The sequence below is a fragment of the Bubalus bubalis genome, chromosome 21, assembly GCF_019923935.1.
Source record: "Bubalus bubalis isolate 160015118507 breed Murrah chromosome 21, NDDB_SH_1, whole genome shotgun sequence".
Classification (NCBI taxonomy): Eukaryota; Metazoa; Chordata; class Mammalia; order Artiodactyla; family Bovidae; genus Bubalus; species Bubalus bubalis.
In genome coordinates, this window is record NC_059177.1 from 6,871,442 (window position 1) to 6,898,249 (window position 26,808).

Below are 26,808 nucleotides of genomic sequence, written 5' to 3' on the forward strand. Positions count from 1 at the left end.
TAAAGATGTAAAGATACTTCATGATGACACAGTTGAACCTCCAGCTCCTGCAGCCTAGTGGATAGAAAACATCTGTACTGTGAGAAGAGGAACTAGGTGAAAACTACGTAGGCTGTGGGAATGAAGTGGTACAACATTTCCAGAAATCTGAGTGTGTGTGTGTGTGTATGTATATTTACATATATATATATATATATATATATATGAAGAGTCTTAAAAATATTCATTCCCTTTGATTTGGGGATCCTTCTCTTAGGAGTCTTAAGATTCATGCCCAAAGATGCTAATCCCAGTCTTATGTATAATAGGGGAAAAAATAAATTTGCCTAAAACCCTAACAGTAGGAGAATGATGGATCAATAAATCATTGAACGAAACTTTATAAATGAATGCAGTACAACCCAAGTTTATTCAGAATCAGAATTGGCTAGCACCATCATTAATGATTTAATTTTGTATTTCTCTGGGTCAGGAAGATCCCCTGGAGAAGGAAGGGCAACCCACTCCAGTACGCTTGCTTGGAAAATCCTATGGGCCAAGGAGCCTGGTAGGCTGCAGTCCATGGGGTCGTAAAGAGTCAGACACGACTGAGAGACTAACACTTGTATTTTTAAAACATTTTTAAAGCTGTGCTTGAACTGTGGTTGGTAGGTTGATTGTGAAATTGTAAATCAGTTGTTAAAGTGCTGTCTCTTTAAATATATAGAATGAGGAAAATAAGCTATACACACACACACAAAATCAATGTTGCCATGAAAAATTCTTTGTGAGGAATTTCTAACAGGAAATTTGTGGTATAACTCAGAGCTTAATTGTAAAGGATCATGGGGTGATTTTTAATTTCTTTGTTTTTCCTGGAAAAAAAAAAAAGAATACACAGTGAGCATTTCTGTTCAGACTTTTTTTTAATAGAACAGTGAAATTGATCTGACCTGTTTGATAGTCACAATTATTCTTGGGCTGCATGGCTCTGCTGTGCTCACATGTGTCTGACTCTGCGACCCCATGGACTATAGCCAAGTTAGTGGGCCCCCTCACTCTTGTGAGTGGACCCACCTAAGCCCTTGCTCCCCAGGGGGCAGCCCTTCGCACCAAGACATTATCACATTGTATAGACATCTTCATGTACTTGGCCACAGGTCTGGTCTGTGGAGCCTCTTATACTCCAGGCCAGCACACGGCTCTTGTGCTGCCAAGCCTCTCGCTCAGCTTTTTAAAAAAGAAAAAATTTATTTGGCTGCACTAGCTCTCAATTGTGGCATGCAGGATCTAGTTCCCTGACCGGGGATTGAACCCTGGGTCCCCTGTATTGGGATCGTGGAGTTTTAGCCCCTGGACCACCAGGGTAGTCCCTCTTGCTCAAGCTTTTAAGTGATCATGATAAAGTGATTAACACAGAGTGGGCCACCACCAGTGATTACTTCTGATCGAGGCTGGGTGGCACATGGGCCAGCGGCAGTCAGGGAAACCCACTTCAGTCTCGGCTTCACTGGACTTGGAAATGACAGTGGTTCTCAAACTCTGAAATGCATCTGAATCATGTAGGAGGCTGAGGGCCGATCTTGCCAGAACACAGGTTGCTGAGCCTCATACCCGGAGGTTCTGATTCAGCAGGTCTGGGCAGATGGAGGGGGGAAGCGGTGAGAATTTGCATTTCTCACAAGTTCCCAGGTGATGCTGGGAACACACATCGAAAGTCACTGATTTAGGAGATCGGTGGCCCCTGGAAGGAAGAGTAATCCAGTGTTAGTTTTTTTCTGCTTCCCTGAGGCCTTCACAGCAACGAAGACCTCTTGTCGTCTCCACAGTGTGTTGTGAACCCTTGGAAAAGCAGAGAAGCGAAGATGTGAAACTATATAGAAAATGACACGCGACATCAACTTCATGCCCGTGGCATCTGGAGCTGTCACAGAGCACCTGCATGGCTGTCACATTGCCACAGCAGGCCTGAGGTGCAATTGCCTTTGTTCTAGAGAATGAAATGGAAGTACCAGGCACCATGACTGTTGTCTAAACAGAAAACAGATATTGGAGGCAGTTTCTTTTTTTGGTCATGAAAATTTCCTAGTGTACACAAAAGTAGAGAACGTGGTGTCATGAATCCCTGAGTGCTTCAGCTTTGGCAATGACTGGTTCTCAGACTTGAGCGTTCAGTAGAAGTACCTGGCAGACTTGTCAAAGCAGAGATTTCATGAGTTATCTCTACGTTCTAGAATTATCAAAGGACTTCTCCAGTGGTCCTGTGGTTAAGAGGCCAAGCTCCCACTGTAGGGGGCCTGGGATCTTAGTTGGGGAACTAAGATTCTGCATACCACGTGGTCCGACTGAAAAAAAAAATTATCAAGACTTCACCACATTAACAGTTCTCGGATGACAGGATAACACTGGCATCCAGTGATCTCATGAGGTAGGTTTTTGTGTTGTGTGGAAACATTTGGTGGTTTGATGAGTGATACCATCTCCTTTCAGTGATCCTGCTTGCTCATTTAAAAAATAACCCAGAACGCAGGAAACAGCATCTCTCTTGGATAGCGGTTTGACAGCTTCTTATAGAGATAAACCTGTGCTTACTTTGTGACCCAGCAAACCCATTGATAGTTGCCCCCACACACAGAAATGAGAGCTTCTGTCCACCAAAAAAATTTCACCAGAATGTTCACAGCTTTATTGGGTCAAATGGGATTTATCTCGATGCATCCTGTCGAGTGAAAGAAGCCAGAAACAAATGAGAATACTCTGTATTATGTCAAGTGTATCAAATCCGAGAAGAAGCAAAACGAATCTATAGCGACAGGAAGTGGGAAAAGAGCACGATGGAACTTTTCCCCCGTGGGCGGTGATTACACAGATGTACATTCACATACAGAACAATTAATAGAGCTGAACACGGAAGGTTTGGGCATTTCAGTGAGTGTAGTTTATACTTCAAGGGCCCTTAGCACACATCCGCAGCCTCGCCCACACCAGATCCCAGGAGGCTCACACCAGCTGTGCCCGGCCTCGCCCACCTCGGAAAGGCTAATACTCGGGGCATCCGTTTCTCTCGCCCCCCTCCAGCCCAACTTCCGCGCCTCCCCGAGGGCGGAGGCTACAGCGGCCTTTCACTTGCTCACCGGCCGGGGCCGCCGAGGCTGGGTGGGCGTCCCCCGCGCGGGCCCGGGGCGCGTGCGCCCCGCCCACCGAGGCCCCGCCCCCCGCAAAGCCCCGCCCTCCACACACAGGCCCCGCCCCTCTGGTACTGGCCCTTGCCCTCCGCCGGCGGAGGCGGCCCGCGGGCTAGGGCCGCGCGATGTCGCACGGAGCCGGTCTCGTCCGCACCACGTGCAGCAGCGGCAGCGCCCCGGGAGACGGGGTCGGCGCGGGGCCGCTGGGCGCGAGCTCCTCGGTGACGCTGCTGGACCCCATCTACCCCCGCACCCAGGCGGCGATGCTGAAGGTGGCGCAGATGGTAAGAGAGGCCAGGGCGCGGGCCGGGGTCCCGCGGGGTGACGGCGGAGGGCAGGGTCCGGGGAGGGGACGCGCCCGCGGCAGGAGCATCGCGCCCCGGGCGGGGTCGCGAGCCGCCCCACTCAAGTTGGAGGGGGCTTCCTCCGGCGAGGAATTCGGCGCACCCCCCGGCCTGCTCCCCCGGCCCCTGCTCCGGGCTCCCAAGTTTCTCCAGCCGCTTCGCGGTGTCGGCCTGCCTGGGACCGTAAGAAACCACGGCCAAAGTTCCGAGCGTCTTCCTTCCTCTTCTCCGGCCGCGCCGCTTCGGACCCGCGCAGGGGGTGGGGAGTCCCGGGGGGCGGCGCTCAGGCCGCGGAAGCCGACCTCTTCCAGCTCTCTGGCCGCCGCGTCTTCCTCGCTAACCCCGCGCTGGGCTTCCTGCCACCGGAGCGGCCTCGCCCGAGCGCGGGGTCCACGGCCCGGCCTTCCCGGGGGCAAAAGGTGCGGGGGCCCTTGGGGCAGCTGTCCCAGGCCCTGTCCCTCGACTCTCAAGGGAGGGCCGGCCCTCGGGGCCGCTGGACGGCAGTGGTCACTCGGGAGGCCTCTACTTTGTGAGGAGCGAGCATCTCTGGAAAGGGAGCCTGGCGGGACGGAGGCCGGGGCCCCCAGCAGCGCAGACCTTGCTCTACCTGTTCCCCATTCTTCTCTCTCTTCCCGTTTTTCTTCCTCACAATTTTTAAACCTGAAACACCTTTCCCGTTTGTCTGATGTGTTTGGAAGCTCGGCCGGGCTCTTTGTGATTCCACTCCTGACAATGTTTGCAGCGAGAATGGTAGAGGGGAAAGTGGTAGTTTTGAAAGGAGGGAGGGATGGGGCTTACACACAAGGTCACAGACCCAGAGGCCAGGCTGCCTGGACACAGGGTGGGTGAGAGCCTCGCAGGCATCCACAGATCGTTACTCTGGGGGCCAAGGGAGCCTGGAGGGGGCTCTGGCTTCCTGCTGAGGCCAGACCTGAAGGGAAGAGTTCCCTTTTCTCAAAGAAGAGCATCTAGATGGACTAAAAATTAGGAAGTGGAAGTATTTTAGCTACTAACCAAAATAAATCATGCACAGCTGTGTTGGCTTTGAGTGAGGCATTTTGGGGATTCAGGCTAAGAGATCTGATCAGCCAAATAGAGGGGACCTACCTATCTCCCCATCCTTAAGAAAGATGAATGGGAGCCTTGGAAGGTGTATCAGGAGCTGAATGATGAGATTAGTGGACAAAGATTGGGGTCAGACCCATCCATAAGTTTAATAGACACAGACAGTGGAGAAGAGAAACCGCCCCTTCATTCTTCTAAATTAGCCTCTTAACTTTGGCCCTTGGGCCAAAGTGACAGTGATGGCCCTATGCCCCAGAGAGAAGAGAGATTTGGAGAATTGCATCTCTATGTGCCCAGAGGGCTCTTACACCTTCCTTCCCTGGGAACTGCCCTATGGATGCAGGCTGGTTTGAGCAGACCCCCTGGGCGTGAAGTTGCTGTTGCCATGGTCATGTAACTACACAGAGACCATTTAGGGCTGATCTCCTCCTCCTTCTCCTCTTCTTTGGGCGTCCCCCCAATCCACTACTCGAGGAAGGAATGTCCATCTGGATCCTCACAGAGTGTGAGCTGGAGCCGGGCCTCCTGGCATCATCCATGTCCTTGAGGGGCCTGAGCTGGAAGGAGTGCCCTGGGCCCTGCAGGCATCCAGAGGGCCTTGCCTGGGGCTCCACCAGCACTCCTCATCATTTTGTTTGTTCATCAGACTTCGGTGAGTGCTGTGTTCACCTCTCTTTCTCCGGAAATAGATGGCTGTGACAAAGCCCTTGCCCTCAAGGATTCTGTGGTTTTGCTGAGAAGACAGACTTGTCCCCAAACTGCCTGGATGAGGTGATGAAAGATCTGTGGTTGCCCACATAAGGAAGGAAGGATGGAGGGAAGATTAAGGTGACATTTGAGTTGAATCTTGAGAGTTGAGTGTGGGTGTGTTGGGCTGGGCATGCCCTGTTGGCCTCCCAGTGACTTTATTCCGGTGATTCTGGGGAGGGGGGACATAGAAAGGAAGGAGACAGCGTGAGATGAGGGCCAGTGTTGGGCAGTTCTTCCTGACATTTAGAAATTGGTTTATCTCTCTTATTGAGCATCTGCTCTGTCCTTACCTCTGTGTAAGCCAAGCCTGTGGAGTACAGCCGTTCACAAGATAGAGCCTTTCAGCAGAGACTGTGACATTTGCAGAACCATAATAGGGACGGAGAATCAGAATGTAGCTTAATAAGCAGTGAAGATGGAAATCTAAGTGTCTTCCAGAAGCTTCCGTGTTTTTTTTTTTTTTTAATTTTTTTTTCAGTCACGCTGTGCAGCTTGTGGGATCTTAGTTCCCTAATCAGGGATTGAACCCAGGCACTTGGCAGTGAGAGCCCTGAGTTCTAACTACTGGACCACCAGAGAATTCCTAGACTTTTCCTTTATTTGCTCAGTAAATATAGAGCACCTGCTGTATGCCAGGACAGTGTGGAAGGCCCAGTGAACAAGGGGTCAGCCCCCGACCTCTTTATAGTGTAATTGGGAAAATAAACATTGAGTGGTTTTAAATATAAAATTGTACACGGGGACAAAAGTTATGAAGGAGAGGCCCACAGAGCAGCAGTCCCCAGCCTTTTTGGCACCAGGCACCAGTTTCATGGAAGACAGTTTTTCCATGGACTGAAGGCAGGGGATGGTTCAGGATGATTCAAGTCCATTACATATATTGTGCACTTTATTATTTCTATTATTATTACATCAGCTCCATCTCAGATCATCAGGCATCAGATCCCAGGGGTTGGGGACCCCTGCCACAGGGAATTAACTGGGAGGCCTACCCTGTCGGGGAGGTAAGAAAGGGCTTTTCTGTGGAAGGGATATTTGGAGGATGAGGGAACAGCATTACCAGAAGAAGGAAGAGCACAGACAAGGGCTCAGTGACTAGAGGAAGGAGGAGTGATGATGGTTGGAGGGAAGGGAACAAGGCTGGGAATGGTGTGAGTGAGTCTGGAGAAATATGCCAGGACTAGCCCTTCCAGGGTCTGCCAGAGTGTGCTGAGAATACGGTGCTTGTTCTAAGATTATCCCAGAAGTAATCATATCAGTATCAGTCGAAGCGGTGGTTCTCCACCCGGGACTGCACAGCCGCCCAGGGTCATTTTGGAACTTCATGGAAATTTTCTGGTGGCTGTCGCTGGGATTAGGATCGTATTCAGGATGTGTTTCATTCATTTCAACAAAGTAACGAAGGCATCACAAGTATTTAACTATCCTGAAGAGAGGTGTTATCAGGAATACTGTTGAAGGAGACCAAGTGCGTGTGAGAGTCTGGGGAGAGTGCCTGAGTTTTTCTGGCTTCCTAAAGGCTTTCCAGGAGTTTGCGGCAAGTACAGACTTCCCTTGGGTATTCACAGCCCACATCCCAGATGGAGTTAGACGGTGGGGGACCACAGCCTCTGATATAACCATGAAAAGACCTGTTAGTGGAGAATTAGCAAGCATAGCCCAGAACGGCTCACCCTTCATATTCTGTCTCAGGTCTGTGTGGAAGGAGGAGCCCCAGTTAGGTTCCCAAATGCAGCCGGCACTCCCACGCCCTGCTTCGTGGCAGCTGGAGGGTTGAGGGCAGCAAAGAACCTCATGTCAAGAGTTTTTGACCCCTTGGGACTTCCCTGGTGGTCCAGTGGCTAAGACTCCAAGTTCTCAATGCAGGGGGCCTGGCTTCAATCCTTAGTCAGGGAACTAGATCCCATATGACACAACTAAGACCCGACCTAGCCAGAAAAAAGTCTTTCACCCCAACCCAGTCCCAATCCAACAACAAGAAACTGCTGTCCATCAATGGTCAAACAAATAAAAATAATAAGACATAACTTACAGGCTTTATTCCTGATAACAGAAGTTAATACTTGTTCATTGTAGAAACTTCGGGAAACCGAGAAAAAACTAGACCCTCCCACTCCCTCTCCCCCTGGGTTTAATATTGAAAGTAAAATTTTACACTATTTCATAGGCGACATACAATTTGCAGTTGTTGGTTTTGTCTTATTTTTACAAAAGTAGGATGACACGCTAGAGTTTGTAAAGTGCTTTTATTTGCTTAACAGGTGATGGATGATTTCTCATGTCACCTAAGGTTTGCACGCAATGAGGTTTTCAACAGTGTTTTTGCAGCCAGTTATGAAGGTACCGTGGTTTGTGTGACCAGCCCCCTCCCCTTTTTTTGTGGCTTGAGGAGCTTTTGGTTCTGCCTGTTGATGAACAAGACAGTGATGAACTGCCCTGCAGAGAAGTTTTGGTGTGCAAAGCCATTAACACTTCCTTATGACCTTTCACAGAGAGAGAGATGGAGTGAGTCTTGCCCTGCTGAGCGTGCTGGCCTTAAATAACTCTCTAGCCTTGTTAACGTCCAGAAATCAATGGTTGTCTCTGTATCATCCAGAAATTTCCAGGAGCCAAATGTGGTAGTGATAATATTTTAAGTCACAGTCTTATTTTCAGTGTCTGATGGTTTAGAAAAGAAACAGGTGGACTAGAAGACTTTGTAAGGGTTTTATTTTATTTTATTAAGAGCTTCATAAAAAAAGATTTATTTCTTCAGCGTTTTACATCAGTCATTGGTTGCTGGTATGAAAATATCTCTTTTTTAATTCTTTGGCTCAAGGGTGATACCGTTGGTCAGAGTAGTCACGTGTCCTTTTCAAAAGCAAGAGGTCTTGGAGAAATCTGTATGTCCAGAATGAAACAAGAACTGTGTAATGTCCATTGCAGTCTCTGTCTTTTATCACCTACTTTTGATGTGGACCGTTTTTGAAGTCTTTATGGAATTTGTTACAGTGTTGCTTCTGTTTCTTATGTTTGGAGGCATATGGGATCTTAGTTCCCCGACCAAGGATCAAACCCGCGTCCCTCAACATTGGAAGGCAAAATCTTAACCACTGACCCACCAGAGAAGTCCCTCTTTCCATTGAATACTGTGAAAGGCAGTTGTGTTTAAGCAATGGCAACAGCCTCCACGTACATCGGAAGGATGACAACACCCCATGGGTGTGAGGATTTGTTTATTCAGGCTGCAGATGATGTGGATTTCCTACCTACTGGCAAGAATTCCCCTTCAGGGCACCCCGAATAACTGTCCGCACCCCAGTTGGGAGCCACTGGCCAGAGGAGAGGGTCCTGATGAAAACAGCAGCTGAAGGGGTCCACCAGGCTAGGGGATGAGGGTGGGGATTTGGGGGCTGTGCGTGGTCCCACGTGAGTCCAGACAGTCACACAGGGTCCCTGGCATCACAGTGGATCTTGGAGACCCTCCAGGACACCCTCCAGGACATTCCGAGACCGCCCTGTGTGGGTCAGCACATTCGCTTCAGTTCTTTGCTCCCTTCCTCCCAGGCTCATCCCCCTCTCTCTAGGCTGACGCTTCCTGCCTGGGGCCTCTGGCCACCCATCTGTTTCCTCACCCTGCCATCTGCCCATGGCACCAGCCCAGGCCTGCTGCCCGGGAGCCTCCCGGTGACCCTCCGCCTGCCTCATGCTGTCCTCCTTTGTCACCAGTTTGGCTCAGAAGTTTCTTTGCCCGCTGCTCACTCCCGGGCATTCCTCTGTCGGGTCCTTAGCAACCCCCTGGCATTGGGGGCCTGGCTCAGGGCCTGGCACTGGCTGCTGGCCCTCCATCCCCTAGCCTTCCTGAGAGATGAGGGCTCGCAAGGAGAAGGGGACCTCTTCCCAGCACAGCCCCATCCTCTGGACCGGTGGCGGCAGTGACAAGGCTCTTCCTTTCCCTGGGGCAGCCTTTTCCCTTTAAAGAAATAGGTGGACAGATTCATTGGTAGAGAAAGAGAGAAATTGTCTGGAAAGTGGTTGCCACACATTACCCACAGAAGAGATTACTGTGAAATTTTCAGAGTAAAACGGGTGGAGGTGGAGACAGTGAAGGGAATTCAGAAGGGAATAGGAAAGGGAGAGGAGAAATTAAATAAATGCTTTTGGGCACAGAGTAAATTGGACCTTCTGGAATGCAGAGAGAGTAACTAAAGAGAGCATGACCTCCATACCTTTTCGCTCATTTCTTCCTCTCAGGTTCTCTTTATTCCCCTAGGGAGACGGCAACAATGCTAGTATTGTTTAAAGGGAAGTCTTTTTAAAACTTTTTCTCTCATATGATGAAAGTGATACTTAGCTAATAATAATAGAAATAATAGCGTTTATCATACAGTGAGTTCCTGTTAGGTGGCAATGACTGGGCTAGGTGTTTTACATGTGTGGGCTTATTCAGTCCTCAAAATAGTTAGTTCCTATAATTATCTGCATCTTACAGATGAGGAAACGGAGAGAAATTTGGTAACTTGCCCAAAATCACAAAGCCATAAATAATGAAGCTGCATTTGGGGCAGTTTGAGTCTAGATCTTGAACTCATAAAAGGACAACTTGGAGTCACTTTTTTTCATTATCAATACGCCATGAAGAGTTTCCCATGTCTTTAAACCTTTTTTTTTTCCTAATTATGTATTTATTTGGCTGTACTGGGTCTTAGTTGTAGCACACGCATCTTCGATCATCTTTGCAGCATGCAAGATCTTTAGCTGCAGCATGGGGAGCTAGTTCCCAGACCAGGGATTGAACCCAGGCCCCCTGCCTTGGTAGTGCAGAGTCTTAGCCTCTAGACCACCTAGGAAGTCCCCTCATGTCATTACAGCTTACCTGGGAAGGATGCTGTGGTAACTACATACGAGCCCATTATTTGGTTAGAGGACCCCCGGGCCCCTCTTTGGTGGACAGGCAGCCGCAGAGTTAGAAGGAGGTGCTCTGAGATGGGCCAGCAGGCGCTCGTGACAGTTTCACCTTTTGCCAGAGATGAACTCAGCCGAGTGGGGAAAATCCCTCCCTGGGGTATAGGGCAGACAGAGTGTGCCTACTTTAGAAAGCATTTCGCGTATTTCTCTCTGGGCCTCTGGAAGGCTTAAGAGGGAACCATTAGTAGGACTTCCCTGGCTCCCTGGTCAAAGAACTAAGATTCTGCGTGCCACACGGAGTGACCAAAAAAAAAAAAAAAAGTTAAATCATTAGTACCATCCTTGTGTTATGTCCTAAGTTCCTCCCAAGAGAAGAACTAAAGTTCAAGTTTCTGCTTTGTCATGTCAGGCAATTTCACATGCAGTTTCCCTTTGGCTGATCCTTAATGACTATTTGTTAATTATTAACCCCTTCTTTTGATTGAATGAAGGCTGAGAGATTTTGTCACTTGCACAAGGTTGGAAAATTCTATTAATTTCTGGAGCCAGCGTGGGAACCTAAGTGCCATGGTCTGACCCTTGCCCCCATGGTGCACTGTCTCTCTGTGCGTGGCGGACAGGCTCCCGGGCTCCCCCTCTGTGGCTGACACACCCTAGGGGGACCCCTCCCGTGAGTCACTTCGTTGTTCAGTCACTCAGTCGTGTCTGTCTCTTTGTGACCCCATGGGCTGCAGCACGCCAGGCTTCCCGGTCCATCACCAACTCCCGGAGCTTGCTTAAACTCATGTCCATCGAGTCGATGATGCCATCCAACCATCTCATCCTCTGTCATCCCCTTCTCCTCCTGCCTTCAGTCTTTCCCAGCATCAGCGTCTTTTCAAATGAGTCAGCTCTTCGCATCAAGTTGTCAAAGTTTTGGAGTTTCAGCTTCAGCATCAGTTCTTCAATGAATATTCAGGACTGATTTCCTTTAGGATGGACTGGTTGGATCTCCTTGCAGTCCAAGGGACTCTCAAGAGTCTTCTCCAACACCACAATTCTAAAGCATCAATTCTTCGGCACTCAGCCTTCTTTACAGTCGAACTCTCACATCCATATATAACTACTGGAAAAACCATAGCTTTGATGAGATGGAGTTTTGTTGGCAAAGTGATGTCTCATCCCATGAGTCACAACCCTATGCAATTCCATCCTCTCAAGTGTGGATGGGACCTTCGACTTTTTCTAACCATTAAGGAATAGCAAAGGAGATGTGATGTCATTCCCATGATTATGTCTTGTGCCTGGGCGAAGGGATGCTGCAGATGTAATTAAAGCTCCAAGTCAGTTGATTCTGAGTTGATCAAAAGGACGTTATATTCAGGTGAAAGTCCCTCAGTCACGTCCGACTCTTTTCGACCCCATGGACTGTAGCCCTCCAGGCTCCTCTGTCTATGAGATTCTCCAGGCAAGAATACTGCAATGGGTGGTCATTCCCTTCTCCAGGGGAGCTTTCCCATTCAGGGAATGAACCCGGGTCTCGTGCATTGCAGGTGGATTCTTTACCATCTGAGCCATCAGCCTGGCTTAATTAGGTGACAGTCCTTAAGAAAGATACTGGGATCTTCCCAAAGGGACAGATTCTCTTGCTGACCCCGGAGAACTAACCTGCCTTGCTGGGCCCAGCAGAGGGCCACATGGGGCGCAGCTCTGGGTCGTGTCTAGAAGCTGAGAGCAGCCCTCAGCTGAAATCAACCAGAAAATAGGATCCCATAGTTGGAACAGCACATGAGCATGGTTGAGAACTCCAAGCCTCAAAGGAAACCCCAGCCAGGCCCCCACCTCGATTGCAGCCTTGTGAGACCCTGAGCAGAAGACTCTAGCCAGAGCTCCCAACTGCTGAAAACTGAGATTTTAAATGAATATCAGTTTAAGCTACCTACTTGGGGTAATTTGTTAGGCAACAGGAGATATCTCATACACCAACAGAAACCCGTGTCTCCTGCATCAGATCTGGTGTTTTCATGGCTGCTCCTTAGCAAGAAAGGCTGGGGAGTGGAGGGTCAACAGCTGTGCAGGAGGCAGGAGGTACAGTGGCCATTTAAAAAATATATTTACTTTATTTGGCTGCATTGGATCTTGGTTATGGCATGCGGGATCTCTGTTGTGGCACATGGGCTTACCCTACAGCATCTGGGATCTTAATTCCTGGACAGGGATCGAACCCATGTTCCCCACATTGCAAGGCGGATTCTTAACCACTAGACCACCAAAAAAGTCCTTACAGTGGCCATTTTTACAATAACAATTAGATAAGTTTTTATCTGGGCTGTGGTCATATGTCTTTTAATTCTTGTGCAGTCAATCTGTTGGTTGGAATCCTTGCTCTGGGCATTGTGCTAAATGCTTTAAAAGCCAAGAATTCACTCATCGTTAGGACCTGGGTTCAGATCTTCCCTGGTGGCTCAGACGGTAAAGCATCTGCCTATAATGCGGGTAGACCCCGGTTCAGTCCCTGGGTCGGGAAGATCCCCTGGAGAAGGAAATGGCAACCCACTCCAGTATTCTTGCCTGGGAAATCCCATGGACGGAGGCTGGCGGACTACAGTCCATGGGGTTGCAAAGAGTCAGACTCGACTGAGGGATTTTCTCTTGAAGATAACATCCTTTTGATCAACTCAGAGTCAACTGATTTGGAGCTTTAATTACTTACCTCTGCAGCATCCCTTCACCCCAGCATGTGACATAACCATGGGAATGACATCACATCTCCTTTGCTATTTCTTACAGCGGTATTTCCACTTTACAGATGAGGAGACTGTGTGGGGAGTTTAAATACCTTCTGTGCAGAAGAATGGCCTCCACCGCCTGGCAGTCCCACTGTCCTCCAGGGTCCTTCCTAGAGGCATTCTAAAAAATGAAAATGCTGATGCTCACATTAACTGTGGTTGTACAATTGTTAAAAATGTATTTCCTGTTTTTAAGTAAATAACATTCACATGATCAAGATTTTTAAAGTGCATAAACTCTTCCAGTTTCCACATTTCCTTCCCGGAGGCTCCCAGTGATAACTGTTTTCTTGTATGTCATTGCTGCTGCTAAGTCACTTCAGTCGTGTCCGACTCTGTGTGACCTCATGGACGGCAGCCTACCAGGCTCCCCCGTCCCTGGGATTCTCCAGGCAAGAACACTGGAGTGGGTTGCCATTTCCTTCTCCAATGCATGAAAGTGAAAAGTGAAAGTGAAGTTGCTCAGTCACGTCTGACTCTCGGTGACCCCATGGACTGCAGCCTACCAGGCTCTTCCATCCATGGGATTTTCCAGGCAAGAGTACTGGAATGGGGTGCCATTGCCTTCTCCCTGCATGTCATTAGGAGTTATTAATATTTTATGTTTCTGTGTGTGTGTGTGTCTGTCTCTCCATTGGCTTTCCACCTTGGGGATCATTCCGTATGCATGCAGAGTGTTCTCATTCTCCTCATGTTCCGTAACAGCTGTGTTGTGTCCCAGAGAATGGATTGACCATATTGTTTTTTAACCAATCCCCTACTGATGGGCACTTATGTTATTTCCCATCTTTTGTTATGTCGCAGTGCTGTAGTGGATACCATTTTACATATCATAGTTCTCTGTGTGTACAAGATTCTCAGAAGGAGAAATCCCTAAAGGTGGAATTCCTAGGCCCGCTAGCTGTTACCTGCCCTTGGACATTTTTTCGTCTGTTCTGTAACTCAGATTCACAAACATCTCCTGTGATCTCCTCCCGGGGGTGTCAGAGGTCTTCCGCATCCATTGTCATTGAGAGGCTCTACTTGGTGCTCAGGGTTCATAGTTCAAGCTCTCTAGACTCCTACTTGACTTGATTTAAGATGTTAAGGACCAGAAAAGTCTGGGGAACAAGAAGACCTGTGTGATCAGCATTGTTAGAATTTCCCAGAATCCATCACAGGGAGTGTTGAAGTCAAGCTTCTTAAAAATAGAGCTAGAAATGGGGATTCTTTTATTTATTTAATAATATTTCTTTTTATTGGAGTATAGTTGCTTTACAATGGTACGCTAGTTTCTGCCGTATAGCAAGGTGAATCAGCTACGTGTGTACACACACCCCTCTGTTTTTTATTTCCTTCCCATGTAGGTCACCACAGAGCACTGCGGAGAGTTCCCTATGCTGCACACGAGGTTCTCATTATAATGTTATCTGTTGTATACACGCTAGTGTATATTTGTCGATCCCAGTCTCCCAATCCATCCCACTGTCCCTTCCCCCCTTGGTGTCCATGCTCTGGTTCTCTGCGTCTGTGTCTCTGTTTCTGCTTTGCAAATAAGATCACCTCTACCTTTTTTTTCTAGATTCCACATATATGCATTAACATACAATATTTGTTTTTTGCTTTCTCATTTACTTCATTCACTCTGTTTGACCGTCTCTGGTTTCCTCCATGTGTCTGCATATGGTACAGTCTCGCGCCTTATTATGGCTAAGTAGTACTGCAAAAACTGCCTGAATGAGGGCTGCAGTCAAGGGCAGGGGAGGACTAGACGATGGGTCTGAGAAGTCTAGCCTCAGCCTGATCTTGCCGGGAACTCTGGAGAGTGAGCTGCCCCACAGAGATGCTCCCATTAGGGGTAGTGGAGTGGGGCTTTTGTTCTGTTCATTGGCCACAGACCAGAGAAGGGGAGTCGATAAACTCGGTATAGGGGGCCTCTGAGCCAGACAGCTCCCACTGTGCAAGGAAAATCTTTAGAAGGTTGCGGGTGCCGTAGCTGGAATGTGTACACTGGCCTGATAAAGGAAAGCCCAGTGGAGTAGGGGGCTTCCCTGGTGGCTCAGTTGGTAAAGAATCTGCCTGCAACGCAGGAGACCCCGGTTTGATTCCTGAGTCAGGAAGATCCTCTGGAGAAGGGACAGGCTACCCACTCCAGTATTCTTGGGCTTCCCTGGGGGCTCAGCTGGTAAAGAATCCGCCTGCAATGCTGGAGACCTGAGTTCGATCCCTGGGTTGGGAAGATCTCCTGGAGAAGGGAAAGGCTACCCACTCCAGTATTCTGGCCTGGAGAATTCCATGGACTGTGTAATCCATGAGGGGTCTAAAACAGTTGGACACGACTGAGCGATTTGGGAGTGACTTTCACTTTCACTTTTCACTCACTTTCAGCGGAGCAGGGAACCTGTGGAGCAGCGCCTGCCTGTGTTTCTCAGGAGCCTTTGGAATGAATGGCTTTTCCTCTGGTTGATCTCTGCCAAGGCTCTAAGCTGGTGTGCTCTGGGGACAGACAAACCTGACCCAAGCCTCCCTCCACCTGCAGAACTGGTTTATCAGTATTCTTCCCTCAGGCACACCCTGGATCTGCTAGGCCAGTCTGCACTGAATTCGGATGTTAATTTCTGCTGTCCACTTAAGCAGTTTTATTATTTTAGTTTTCAACTCTCATTTGAAACAAGGGGAGATGAAAACAAATCAATATTTACTGAATGAAAAAATAAAATCAATAGGAACCAAAATTATTTCTGTAACCTTTCAGGAAAGAATTGTGAGCAGTATCATGGTGGTATAAATAACTTGACCATATCTGTTTTAACACCTTGGAGGGACCTAATGATTTCAGAGATGGGGGCCTTACTGATATATCATGTTTGTTGTGAGTTTCACATGGGAAAGGTAAAAAGAAACACCACTGACCTTGTGTTGATAATGTGACATTGGTTTTACAAGGGTCCTCAAGTGTCAGTCATTATGGAGAGTGTTTACTGACTGCCACTTTGAGGAGAGGAAAAACTGCAGTGTATACAGCAGGAATGAACACAACATTGTAACTCGAAGCAAAACTGCAGTGTAGGGACTTCCCTGGTGGTCCAGTGGTTAAGACTCCACCTTCCAATGCAGGGGGCATGAGTTCGATCCCTGATTGGGGAGTTAAGATCCCGCATGCCTCTGGGTGTGGCTGAAAAAACACCCTGCACTGTAATATGCGTCCCCTAAACCTGATGGCGTCTCCTTGCTGACGGAAGGTCTGCTGTCACAGCTTGCTGTGTACCTTTGGTTCCAGGCCACCACGATAAAGGGAGTATCACAGTAAAATGAGACATATGAATTGTTTGGCTTCCCAGTGTCATATAAAAATTATGTTTGTACTAATTGTAGTCTGTTACCTCTGCAATAGCATTAGTCTAAAAAATGTACATACCTTAATTGAAAAATATGCTATTGCTAAAAAAAATGCTAACCATCATCTGAGCCTTCATGCGTCTTTGTCTTTTTGCTACTAGAGGATCTGGCCTTGATATTCGATGACTGCTGGCCGATTAGGGTGGTTATTGCTGAAGGTCGGGGCACCTATGGCAATTCCTTAAAATAGGACAACAGCAAAGTTTGCCACATAGGTTGGCTCTTCCTTGCATGAACGGCTTCTCTGCAGCCTGCAGTGGCATTTGGCAGCACTTGACCAAACAGTGGAGAACTTCTTTCAAAATTGGAGTCAGTGCTTTCAAACCCTGCCACTGCATTAGCACCTAAGTTTATGTAGTATTCTAAGTCCTTTGTTGTTATTTCAACAAACTTCGTAACATTTTCACCAACAAACTTCACAACTCGGTCTCAAGACACCACTTCCTTGGCTCATCCGTAAGAAGCGACTTCTCATCCACTCAAGCTTTATCAGGAGAGGCAGCAATTCATTCCCATCTTCAGGGTCTTCTTCTAATTCTAGTTCTCTTGCTGTTTCTACCACATCTGCAGTTACTTCCTCTCCTGAAGTCTTGAAACCCCTTGAAATCATCTATGGGGGTTAAACTCAACTTCTTCAAAATTCCTGTTAATGTTGATATCTTGACCTCTTCAAGTGAATTATGAATTTTCTTCATGGCAGCGACAGTGGTGGATCCTTTCCAGAGGTTTTCAGTTAACTTTGTCCAGATCCATTAGAGGAACCCCTGTCTGTGGCAACTATGTAGCGTTACAAAATGTATTTATTAAATAGTAAGATTTGGAAGTTGAAACGACTCCTTGATCCGTGGGCTGCAGAATGAATGTTGTGTTGTGTGGTAAGTCGCTTCAGTCATGTCCAAATATTTGTGACCCTATGGACTTAGCCCGCCAGGCTCCTCTGTCTGTGGGATTCTGTAGGCAAGAATACTGGAGTGGGTTGCCATGCCCTCCTCCAGGGGATCTTCCTGACCCAAGGATCAAACCATATCTCTTATGTTTCCTGCATTGGCAGGCAGATTCTTTACCACTATCGCCACATGGGAAGCCCAGCTATGTAGCCTTACAAAATGAATTTATTAAATAATAAGACTTGAAAGTTGAAATGATCCGTGAGCTGCAGAATGAATGTTGTGTTAGCCGGCATGATAACATTGACCTTGTACATCTCCATCAGAGATCTTGGATGACCAGATGCCTTGTCAGTGAGTGGTCAGATTTTGAAAGCAGTCCTTTTTCAGAGCAGTAGGTCTTAAAATATTTAATAAACAGTGTTGTAAACAGAATGTGCCATCATCCAGGCTTTGTTGTTCCATTTTGAGAGCATAGGCAGGGTAGATTTAGCATAATTCTTAAGGGCAGCAGGATTTTCGGAATGGTAAATAACCATTTAACATTGCAATAGCCCCAAACAAGAAAATCAGCCTGTCCTTTGAAGCCAGGCCTTGACTTTGTCTCCAGCTATGAAAGTCCTATAGAGTACCTTCTTCCCTTCATGCGTCCTCATTCACGTCCAACTTTTGCTACCCCATGGACTGTAGCCTGCCAGGCTCCTCTGTCCATGGGATTCTCCAGGCAAGAATATTGGAGTGGGTTGCCATTTCCTTCTCCAGGGATCTTTCCAACCCCGGGATCGAACCTGCATCTCCTGCATTGGCAGGTGGATTCCTTACCACTGAGCCACCTGGGAAGCCTGCTATCTTCTTCCAGTAGAAGGGTATTTGTCTACACTGAGAACTTGTTTTATAGTGTTTTCACCTTTGTGAAATTATCTTAACTAGTGAATTATCTTAACTAGTTCTTCTGGAGAACTTGCTGCAGCTCAGCATCTGCACTTTGTTCACCTTGCACTTTGATGTTAAGGAGACGGCTTCTTTCCTTCAATTTCATGAACCAACCTCTGCCAACTTCAAACTTTTCTTCTGCAGCTTCCTCACCTCTCAGCCTTCCTGGAATGAGGAGAGTTAGGGCCTGGCTCTGGATTAGGTATTGGCTTAAGGGAATGCTGTGGCTGGTTTGGTCTACTATCCAGGCCGCTGAAACTTTCTCCACATCAGCAATAAGGCCGTTTTGCTTTCTTATCATTACTTTTTTTTTTTTTTGCTGGAGCAGCACTTTTCATTTCCTTCAAGAATGTTCCCTTTGCATTCACAACTTGGCTAACTTTTGGCACCAGAGGCCGAACTTTCAGTCTGCCTGGGCTTTCGACATGCTTTCCTCACTAAGCTTAATCATTTCTAGCTTTTGATTTAAAGTGAGAGACGTGCGGCGACTCCTTTCACTTGAACGAGTGGAGGCCATGGTAGGGTTATTGGTGGCCTAATTTCAGCATTGCTGTGTCTCAGGGAGCAGGGAGGCCTGCGGAGAGAGCGAAAGACGGGCACGACTGGCCGGAAGACACAGTGCTCTTTGTCCCCACTGCTTGAGTGCACGTTTCCCAAGAAGGCCCTTCTCTTACAAACCGCTGTGCAGTTCGCTCTTTCAAGAGGTCTGTGACATCAGTTCTGTGGCATCTAATCTTGCTGCCGTATTTGGGTTTCACCCGTTGACCCACTAACATCCTTTCTCTGGTCTAGCGTTGCCTTCAATGATTGTGTCTCCGCAGTCTCTTCAGTCTGAAATGGTCTGTCTTGTTTTGCATGACTTTGACATTTGTGAGGAGTCCAGGACAGAGCAGCCCTCTCACTGGATGTTTAAGTTGGTGTGGAAGGACCCTCTGACTCCCGGTGTTCCGTAGCCACCACGGAGGCAGGAGAGACAGAAAGGGAAGAACATGTGTTTGGGTCACGGTGACCTTATCTCCATTTTCCTACTTCTGTTTTCACAAAAGTCCCCTTTGCAGACTTCCTATCCAGAGTTAATAGTTCAGGTTGGACTTGATTGCATGTCCTATTAATAATAATAATAAAACACAACAGCTTAGCTCAAAGATAACATCCTTAGGGGACTTCCCTGGTGGTCCGGTGGTTAAGACTCTGTGCTTCCAATGCAGAGGGCACAGGTTCGATCCCTGGTTGGGGAACTTAAAGGTGACATTCTTAGAAGAGTGGCTAAAATTGCTTGAGGGATTATCACCCACCACGTCCTGTTCTGTGAACTTGCCTGAATTACCTCACTTAACGCTCAGCAATGGCCCTATCCTCTACTACTACTACTACTAAGTCGCTTCAGTCGTGTCCGACTCTGTGCGACCCCACAGACGGCAGCCCACGAGGCTCTGCCGTCCCTGGGATTCTCCAGGCAAGAACACTGGAGTGGGTTGCCATTTCCTTCTCCAATGCATGAAAGTGAAAAGTGAAAGTGAAGTCACTCAGTCGTGTCCGACTCTTCGCAACCCCATGGACTGCAGCCTACCAGGCTTCTCTGTCCATGGGATTTTCCAGACTATCATTTTTCATATTTTCGGCCAAGCACCCGAGTCCATAGGGGTGATTACACAGTCAGATATGGAGTCCGGCACAGTATTTAGCAGTTTCCCCAAACCCAGGCTGCTTCTCCCGGGCTGCAGGCTGGTTTCTGGTCGATAGCCGTGCAGAGGCAGCTCGTTGTCACCAATGGAGTGAGCGAGAAGGGCTGTTGGTTACTTCCTGCTTGAGGCTCTGCAGAGGCAGGATCCTCTACTCTTTTTTTCAAAGTCAGTTGAATGCAGGGGACTCCAAGCCGTAGTTTGCATATTTAAAGATAAGGAATTGGAAACAATCCCAGGGTCTATAAATAGCCTGCTTCCCCTCCCTAACCGTGCCCCCTCCAGCCTTGGAAGGATCTTTCCCAACACCCACTCCAAAGTAGTCCCCCCACCCACCGATTCCACCCGACTGCTGCCCCCATCACCCTGTCCTGTAGCTCAGTTCTGCTTTCTTCCCAGCACTTCTTCATCTGAAATCCCCTTTCTTACTTCTTCATCCGAAGAAGTGGTGGTGGTCTTCTCCACCAGGACGCAACTGAACCGCAAGGGGGCAGTGGCCATCCTGCCTGGGTCGCCGCGGGATGCCTGGGATTAGAAAGCACTCAAAATCTTTGTTGTTGCTGTTTGTCTTAGCTTTAAAAAAATTTTTTTTAATGAAAGTATAGTTGATTTGGGGCTTCCCGGGTAACTCAGTGGTAAAGACTCCACTTGTCAATGCAGGAGACGTAGGTTCGATCCCTTCATTGGGAAGATTCCCTGGGAAAGGAAATGGCCACCCTCTCCAGTATTCTTGGCCTGGGAAATCCCATGGATGGAGGAGCCTGGCGGGCTCCAGTCTCTGGGGTCGCAAAAGAGTCGAACATGACTGAGCGACCATACAACAGCTACAATAGTTGATTTACAATGTTGTATTCATTACTGCCATACAACAGAGTGATTCAGTTATACACATATATACATTCTTTTTTTAAAAATGCTCTTTTCCTTGGGACTTCCCCAGAGGTCCAATGGTTAAGACCCTGTACTTCCAGCGCAGGAGGCCTGAGTTCTATCCTGAGTTGGGGAACTAAGATCCCATGTGCTATGGGGTGCAGTCACACAAAAACTTTTTTTTCCACTATGGTTTTTACAGGATATGCATAGTTTCCTGTGCTATCCAGTAGGACCTTGTTGTTTATCCATCCTGTATATAGAAGCTTACACCTGCTAACCCCAGCCCCCCACTCCATCTCCCCCACCCCCTCCCCCGTGGCATCCACAAATCTGTTCTCTGTGTCCATTCAGAATCTTTTTTTTTTTTTCCTTGAATGAATGAAAGAAGATTTTCTTTACCAAAGCCTCTGTTAATAGCACTCGTTTCAGAAAAGTCAGCCTGGGTAAAGCGCTTGAGAGACATGGATCTTCTTCTGAAGACCCAATACTAGTTATTAATCATGATCATGAACAGTGATAGCGAGGGCAGAGGGGTGACCTGGCTGTGGAAGGGCCCAAGGCAGTGGGGCTTGGAGGCCAGGAGGCAGAAGGGGGAGCCGGCGGGGAGAGGCTGAATGCCTGGCCTGGAGTTTCTGGTGGAGACACGGTTCTGTGCTGGTGGCCAGTGTGGGAGAACCTTTCTTTTTTATTGAGTTGGGCTGACAGCTTTGCACTGACTCACACACTCAAAACAGGGGCGTCCGATGCCAGAGCAAACAAAGATGAGCCGTGGGATGAGAGAAGTGTCTGCCGGTCTGTCCAGCTGTCAGGACCGGGCTCCTAATTTAAAGCGTCACCAGCAAACACTGAACAGTTGCATTGCCATGGTGGATTAGAGACTGAGGGCACAGTGTGCCTGATGCGGGCACCTCACTCTCGGACTTCGATTTCTGGCTTGAGTGATGAGCCTGTGCGGTCCTGGTCGTGGCTCCTCACCCAGCAGAGGCTCAGCTTCAGGTCATGGCGTCAGATGTTTATTTGGTGTCTCCTCTGTCCCAGCTGTTTGGGGGTACAGCAGTGAACAAGGCCGATCGTACCTTTCCCCGTGGGCAGAAGATGTAGAGGTGTTACACGTCATCACCCCCGAGGCCCCATTGTTTTAGGCACTGCTAGGAAAGGAAGCTGGTGTTAACTTTGTGAGGACACAAATCTCATATCACTTAGAAAATCTATGCTCATTGAAAGACTTCTTGTAGACTAAACTAAAGGGAGATTTTATATACTCTTGAAAGTAAAGTCACTTAGTCGTGTCCGACTCTTTGCAACCCCGTGGACTATACACTCCATGGAATTCTCCAGGCCAGAATACTGGAATGGGTAGCCTTTCCCTTCTCCAGGGGGTCTTCCCAACCCAGGAATGGAACCCAGGTCTCCCTCATTGCAGACAGATTCTTTACCAGCTGAGCCACCAGGAAAGCCCAAGAACACTGGAGTGGGTAGCCTATCCCTTCTCCAGAGGATCTTCCTGACTCAGGAATCGAACCAGGGTCTCCTGCATTGCAGACAAATTCTGTACCAGCTGAGCCACCAGGGAAGCCCTTTTATATACTCTTGTGAATACCTAAAAAGGAAAATTGATGAAGGAAAATAAATTGGTGAAGATATTCCTAAAATGGCCCTTCTCTGCTAAATTCTTTATTTTTTTTTTTTTAAGAATCTTTATTTTTTAAAATATATTTTATTTAGTTATTTTACTGCTCCAGGTCTTAGTTGCAGCACTCAGGCTCTTCAGTCTTTGAGGCAGTATGTGGGATCTAGTTCCCCGACCAGGGATCAAACTCAGGCTCCCTGCATCGGAGCACAGAATCTTAGCCACTGGCCCAGACCACCAGGGAAGTCCCTAAGGAGTCTTTTTTATTTTTTAAGGAATCCCTTTTTTAGTATTTTCGCATACTCTGGTCCTCTGTGTCATCAAGAGTGTGAGCAGGGCAGCATTCCTTAGAAGCGTCCAGGGAAGAAGTGATAGCCATCAGTGCTGGGCTCATAAGCCAGCTGGCTTTTGACTCCTGCTTCTGGGGATGATGCTACATGTGCCCGTCTCACCGTCTTGCCATCTCCACCCCACAGCCTCTGGTTCCCAGGCTTTCAGAGAGCGCTCTGCTCTGGTCTCGGGGGTTTTCTTATGCGTGCTGTGACTCCATTCCCAAGTTTTGAGCTGGCACATGGTAGGCAACGGTGACTGCTCCACATCTGCTCTCTGCTCTCGCCAGCAGAAGGTGTAGACCCATCTCTGGCTGGAGGGAACTGGAAATGTGAGAGACGGAGCATCTCTGCATCAGTGAAGTGTGGTTAGTGTGAGGGCGGTGAGCCTGCTGCGGGAGGAGGCAGACAAGGACGTGATCTCAGCTACCCGGGGTCCTCCCGGCCTGCACTCACACCTGCCTGGGAGAGGAACCTGAGGCTGAGACCTGAGTCTGGGAAGAGAGTTCCGAAGGAGCCAACAGCCTGTGCAAAGGCGTAGAGTCGGAAAACATTCTTGGTCAGCTCCCAAGCTGGGCTGTAGGTAGCGGTGCAGTACGGAAGCTCTGTTTGTTGTTCTGTTGCTCAGTCGTGTCCGACTCTTTTTGACACCATGGACTGCCTGTCCTTCACTATCTTCCGGGGTTTGCTCAAACTCATCTCCTTTGAGTTGGTGATGCCATCCAACCATCTATCCTCTGTCGGCCCCTTCTCCTCCTGCTCTCAAATCTTTCCCAACATCAGGGTCTTTCCCAGTGAGTCGGCTCTTCACATCAGGTGGCCAAAGTAGTGGAGCTTCAGCATCAGTCCTTCCAAGGAAATCAGGACTGATTTCCTTTAGGATTGACTGGTTTGATCTCCTTGCAGACCAAGGGACTCTCGAGTCTTCTCTAACACCACAGTTCAAAAGCATCAGTTCTTTGGAGCTCATCCACCCAAAAAGCCTGCTGGGCTTTGATTGGGATTGTATTGAATCTATAAATCAATTTGGGGGATGGCATGTTAACTATATTGCATCTCCTTAGCCATCAAAATCTCTCCTTTTATTTAGGTGTTCTTTGATTTCTTTCATCAGTATTTTGTAGTTTTTGGCATACTATAAAGTTAGATTTATATCTATTTATATCTATTGGGGCTTATAAGTAATCTTGTTGTCAACAAAGAAAGCTGTTTGGGGTTTTTTAAAATAATTTATATATTTATTTGTCCATATGACATGTGGGATCTTAGTTCCCTGGCCGGGTATCAAAACTGTGTCCCCTTCAGTGGAAGCACAGAGTCCCAAATAAAGTTTTATTTTTTCCTTTTCAATCTATATGCCTTTTATTTCTTTTTCTTATTGCAACCTCCAGAAGAACATGGACTATGGATGGTGAAAAAGGACATCTTTGTTGGCTTTCTTAGAGGGAAACCTGCAGTCTCTCACCACTAAGTGTACTGATAGCGCTAGATTATTTTGATGTTGTTGTTCAGTCGCTCAGTTGTGTCCCATGAACTCTTTGCGACCCCATGAACTGCAACACACCAGGCCTCTCTGTCCTTCACCAGGTGATTTTGTAGATGGCCTTTATCTGGTCAAGGAAATTCCCTGCTATCCTGAAAGTTTTTATAATGAACGGATATTGAATTTTGTCAAATGCTTTTTCTGCGCCTACTGATAAGAATATTCAGGTTTTCTTCTTCTGTCTGTTAAGGGGCATACATTGATTTTCAAATGTTGAACCAGCTGTGGATTCCTGGGATAAACTTTAGTTAGTTGTTGAGCACTTATATTTTTATAAATTGTTGGAGTCAATATACCAATACATTTTTTAAAACATCTTTTATTTGAACTTTTTCTTCTAATTTGTGATGTATTTTTGGCTGGGTTGGGTCTTCAGTGCCGTCTGTGGGCTTTCTCTGGTTGCGGCATGCAGGGGCTGTGCTTCGCTGCAGTCTGCAGGCTTGTCATTGCAGGGGCTTCTCTTGTGGCTGGACGCAGGCTCTGGGTGCCCAGGCTTCAGTCTTTGCAGCTTGCAGGCCCCTTAGTGTGGCATTCAGGCCTTCGGGCACTAGGGCTTTAGTGATTGGGTGTGTGGGCTCGGATGTCCTGCAGCATGTGGAATCTTCCCGGGCCAGGGATCAAACCCACGTCCCCTGCACTGCAGGCAGATTCCTGTCCACTGTACCACGTGGGAAGTCCTGTGTCCTTATTGCCTGCAAGGAGTTGATCCAGCAGCTTGTAATGCTCCACCGAGACTTGGGCACGCTGGTAGCCGAGCTCGGGTTCTTCTCTTTCCTCTTCTTGTGGCTGTAGCCCTTTGGGGTTTTGCCTGTGTCTCACTTCTGCACACACGTTAGAACAGGATAAAGTTGTGAAACTCAGTTCAGAAACAGGATGTAGGAGGAAGCACTTGACTCCGTGGCTAGATCTAGGTTGACTCGCCTCGCCTTGCTGAGGCTCTGCTAAGTGCCAGGCCCAGGGCAGCCCTGGGGCCCATGTGTCCCTGCTGCATCCATCCCAGCGGGTCTCTTAGCAGGTGCACAAGGGAGGCTTTGTTTAGCAGGAGCTTTTTGCTCCTGTCTCTGTCCTCCCGGCTTCTTCCAAAGGCATCGAGACTGGGGCAGAGGCAGGGCTGCTCCGCGGGGACCGAAAGGCTCTGTGTCTTACCAGCAAGCAGCTTCCAGCAGCCAGGAGGCCTGGAGTGAGCCTGCAGGCCCAGGAAGGGGAAACGTAGGGAGGGGCTGGGCTGCAGCCTTACTGGAGTTGTTTTGTAAGCAGAGGCCAAGAGGGTGGGGAACTTTCTGAAGGAAAGTCTTTGTTTTCACCTGGCACACGGGTGATTTGAAAGTGAGAGTCAGGGAGAGTGAGGCATGGGAGAAAGGCCTGCTTTGAGGAGAGATGTCACTGAAGCTGGGGGCGCGGACCACAGTTAACTGTGCCTTTGAACCAAGGATGTGGTGGCTGGAGAGAGAAGCGGTCAGGGTCAAGGCATATACTTCTGCCCCGTGGTCTTATCCCCTCTGGGGAGTCATTTTCTAAAACCTGGCCAAAGAGCAGCAGAGGGGACGCTGACAGCGTGCTGGAGGCAGGGGGCCTGGCACATTTTTTTCTTTCATCCAGGGCTTTGTCTGTGCAAAGCTCTAGACAGGCGGCTCTGCCAGCTGGTTTGGAGCCTGTGGTCAGCAGTCTGAGGAATCCGAGGCAGCCGCCTCCCATTTGAGCTCGCAGGGGGAATTTCTCATCTGTCCCCGAGAGCTGTGATGCAGGAGGGGCTCCCCACGTCACCCCAAAGCTCCCCCGGGACATCTGTGCCACCTGTCACCCTCCTCCCTTCCTCCCCGCCGCCTCTGCATTCCTCCGGCTGGATTCTGCTCCTTATCCCCCTGCCGGACCCAGGCTCCCCGCCTCTGAGCCTTGCTGCTTCTCCCCCATCTCCACGGCATGTGTTTTCCAAGCCTGAAGTTCCACTGTGGCTCTTCCTGCTCAGTGATCTTCACTGGCTCCCCACTGCCCGCCCCTGCCGTCTCCTTTCTCAGTCCAGGACCTGTTGCCCCCTTTCCTGCGCCAGTTTTTCCATCACATGGGGAGGGTTTGCTTACCGTGGACAGCTCACCTGCCCCCGAATACCTGCCCCATGCTTCTCCAGCCTCGCCTTCCCACCAGGTTCTTCTGCTGGAAGCCTTCTTCCCCTTCTCCATGTGCTCAAATCCTGCAGCCCCTGAGTCCACCCTGAACCAGTCCCACTCTTTACAGAGGACATGTCTGCCTTCCTGCCCTCCAGCAGCCTTCCTCACAGATGATACCTCCCTGATGTTATTGTCCTTTGTTTTATTTTCTTAAAAAAAAAAAAAATTTATTTGAGTTGCGCTGGGGCTTAGTTGCAGCATGCGGGATCTTGAATCTTCATTTGGGCACGTGGGCTCTTTAGTTACGGCATACGGGATCTAGTTCCCCGACCAGGGATCAAACCCGGGCCCCCTGCACGGAGTCTTAACCACTGGGCCACCAGGGAAGCCCTCGTCCCCTTTTTCTTTTAATGTCCTCGTGTCTGGGTCTGAGGCCCCTTGTCCTTTGAGGCAGGGCCCGGGTCTAAACT

The 26,808-nt window shown here is 48.5% G+C and overlaps 1 protein-coding gene and 1 non-coding gene across 5 annotated transcripts in view; both read left to right on the plus strand.

Moving 5' to 3' along the window:
• Positions 1-3,227: 3,227 nt before the first annotated feature.
• Positions 3,228-26,808, plus strand: part of CMTM7 (CKLF like MARVEL transmembrane domain containing 7) — a 48,048-nt gene continuing 24,467 nt past the window's right edge. The window contains exon 1 of one of the 4 annotated variants that reach the window (XM_025272679.3): positions 3,228-3,448. In XM_025272679.3, the coding sequence (XP_025128464.1) occupies positions 3,290-3,448 (159 nt within the window). In that variant the 5' untranslated portion in view covers positions 3,228-3,289. The remainder of the gene's footprint in view (positions 3,449-26,808) is intronic. The other 3 variants (XM_044934204.2, XM_025272678.3, XM_025272677.3) reach the window with 3 other exon arrangements.
• Positions 19,342-19,414, plus strand: TRNAG-UCC. The gene has a single exon. It is a non-coding gene; the product is annotated as a tRNA-Gly (tRNA).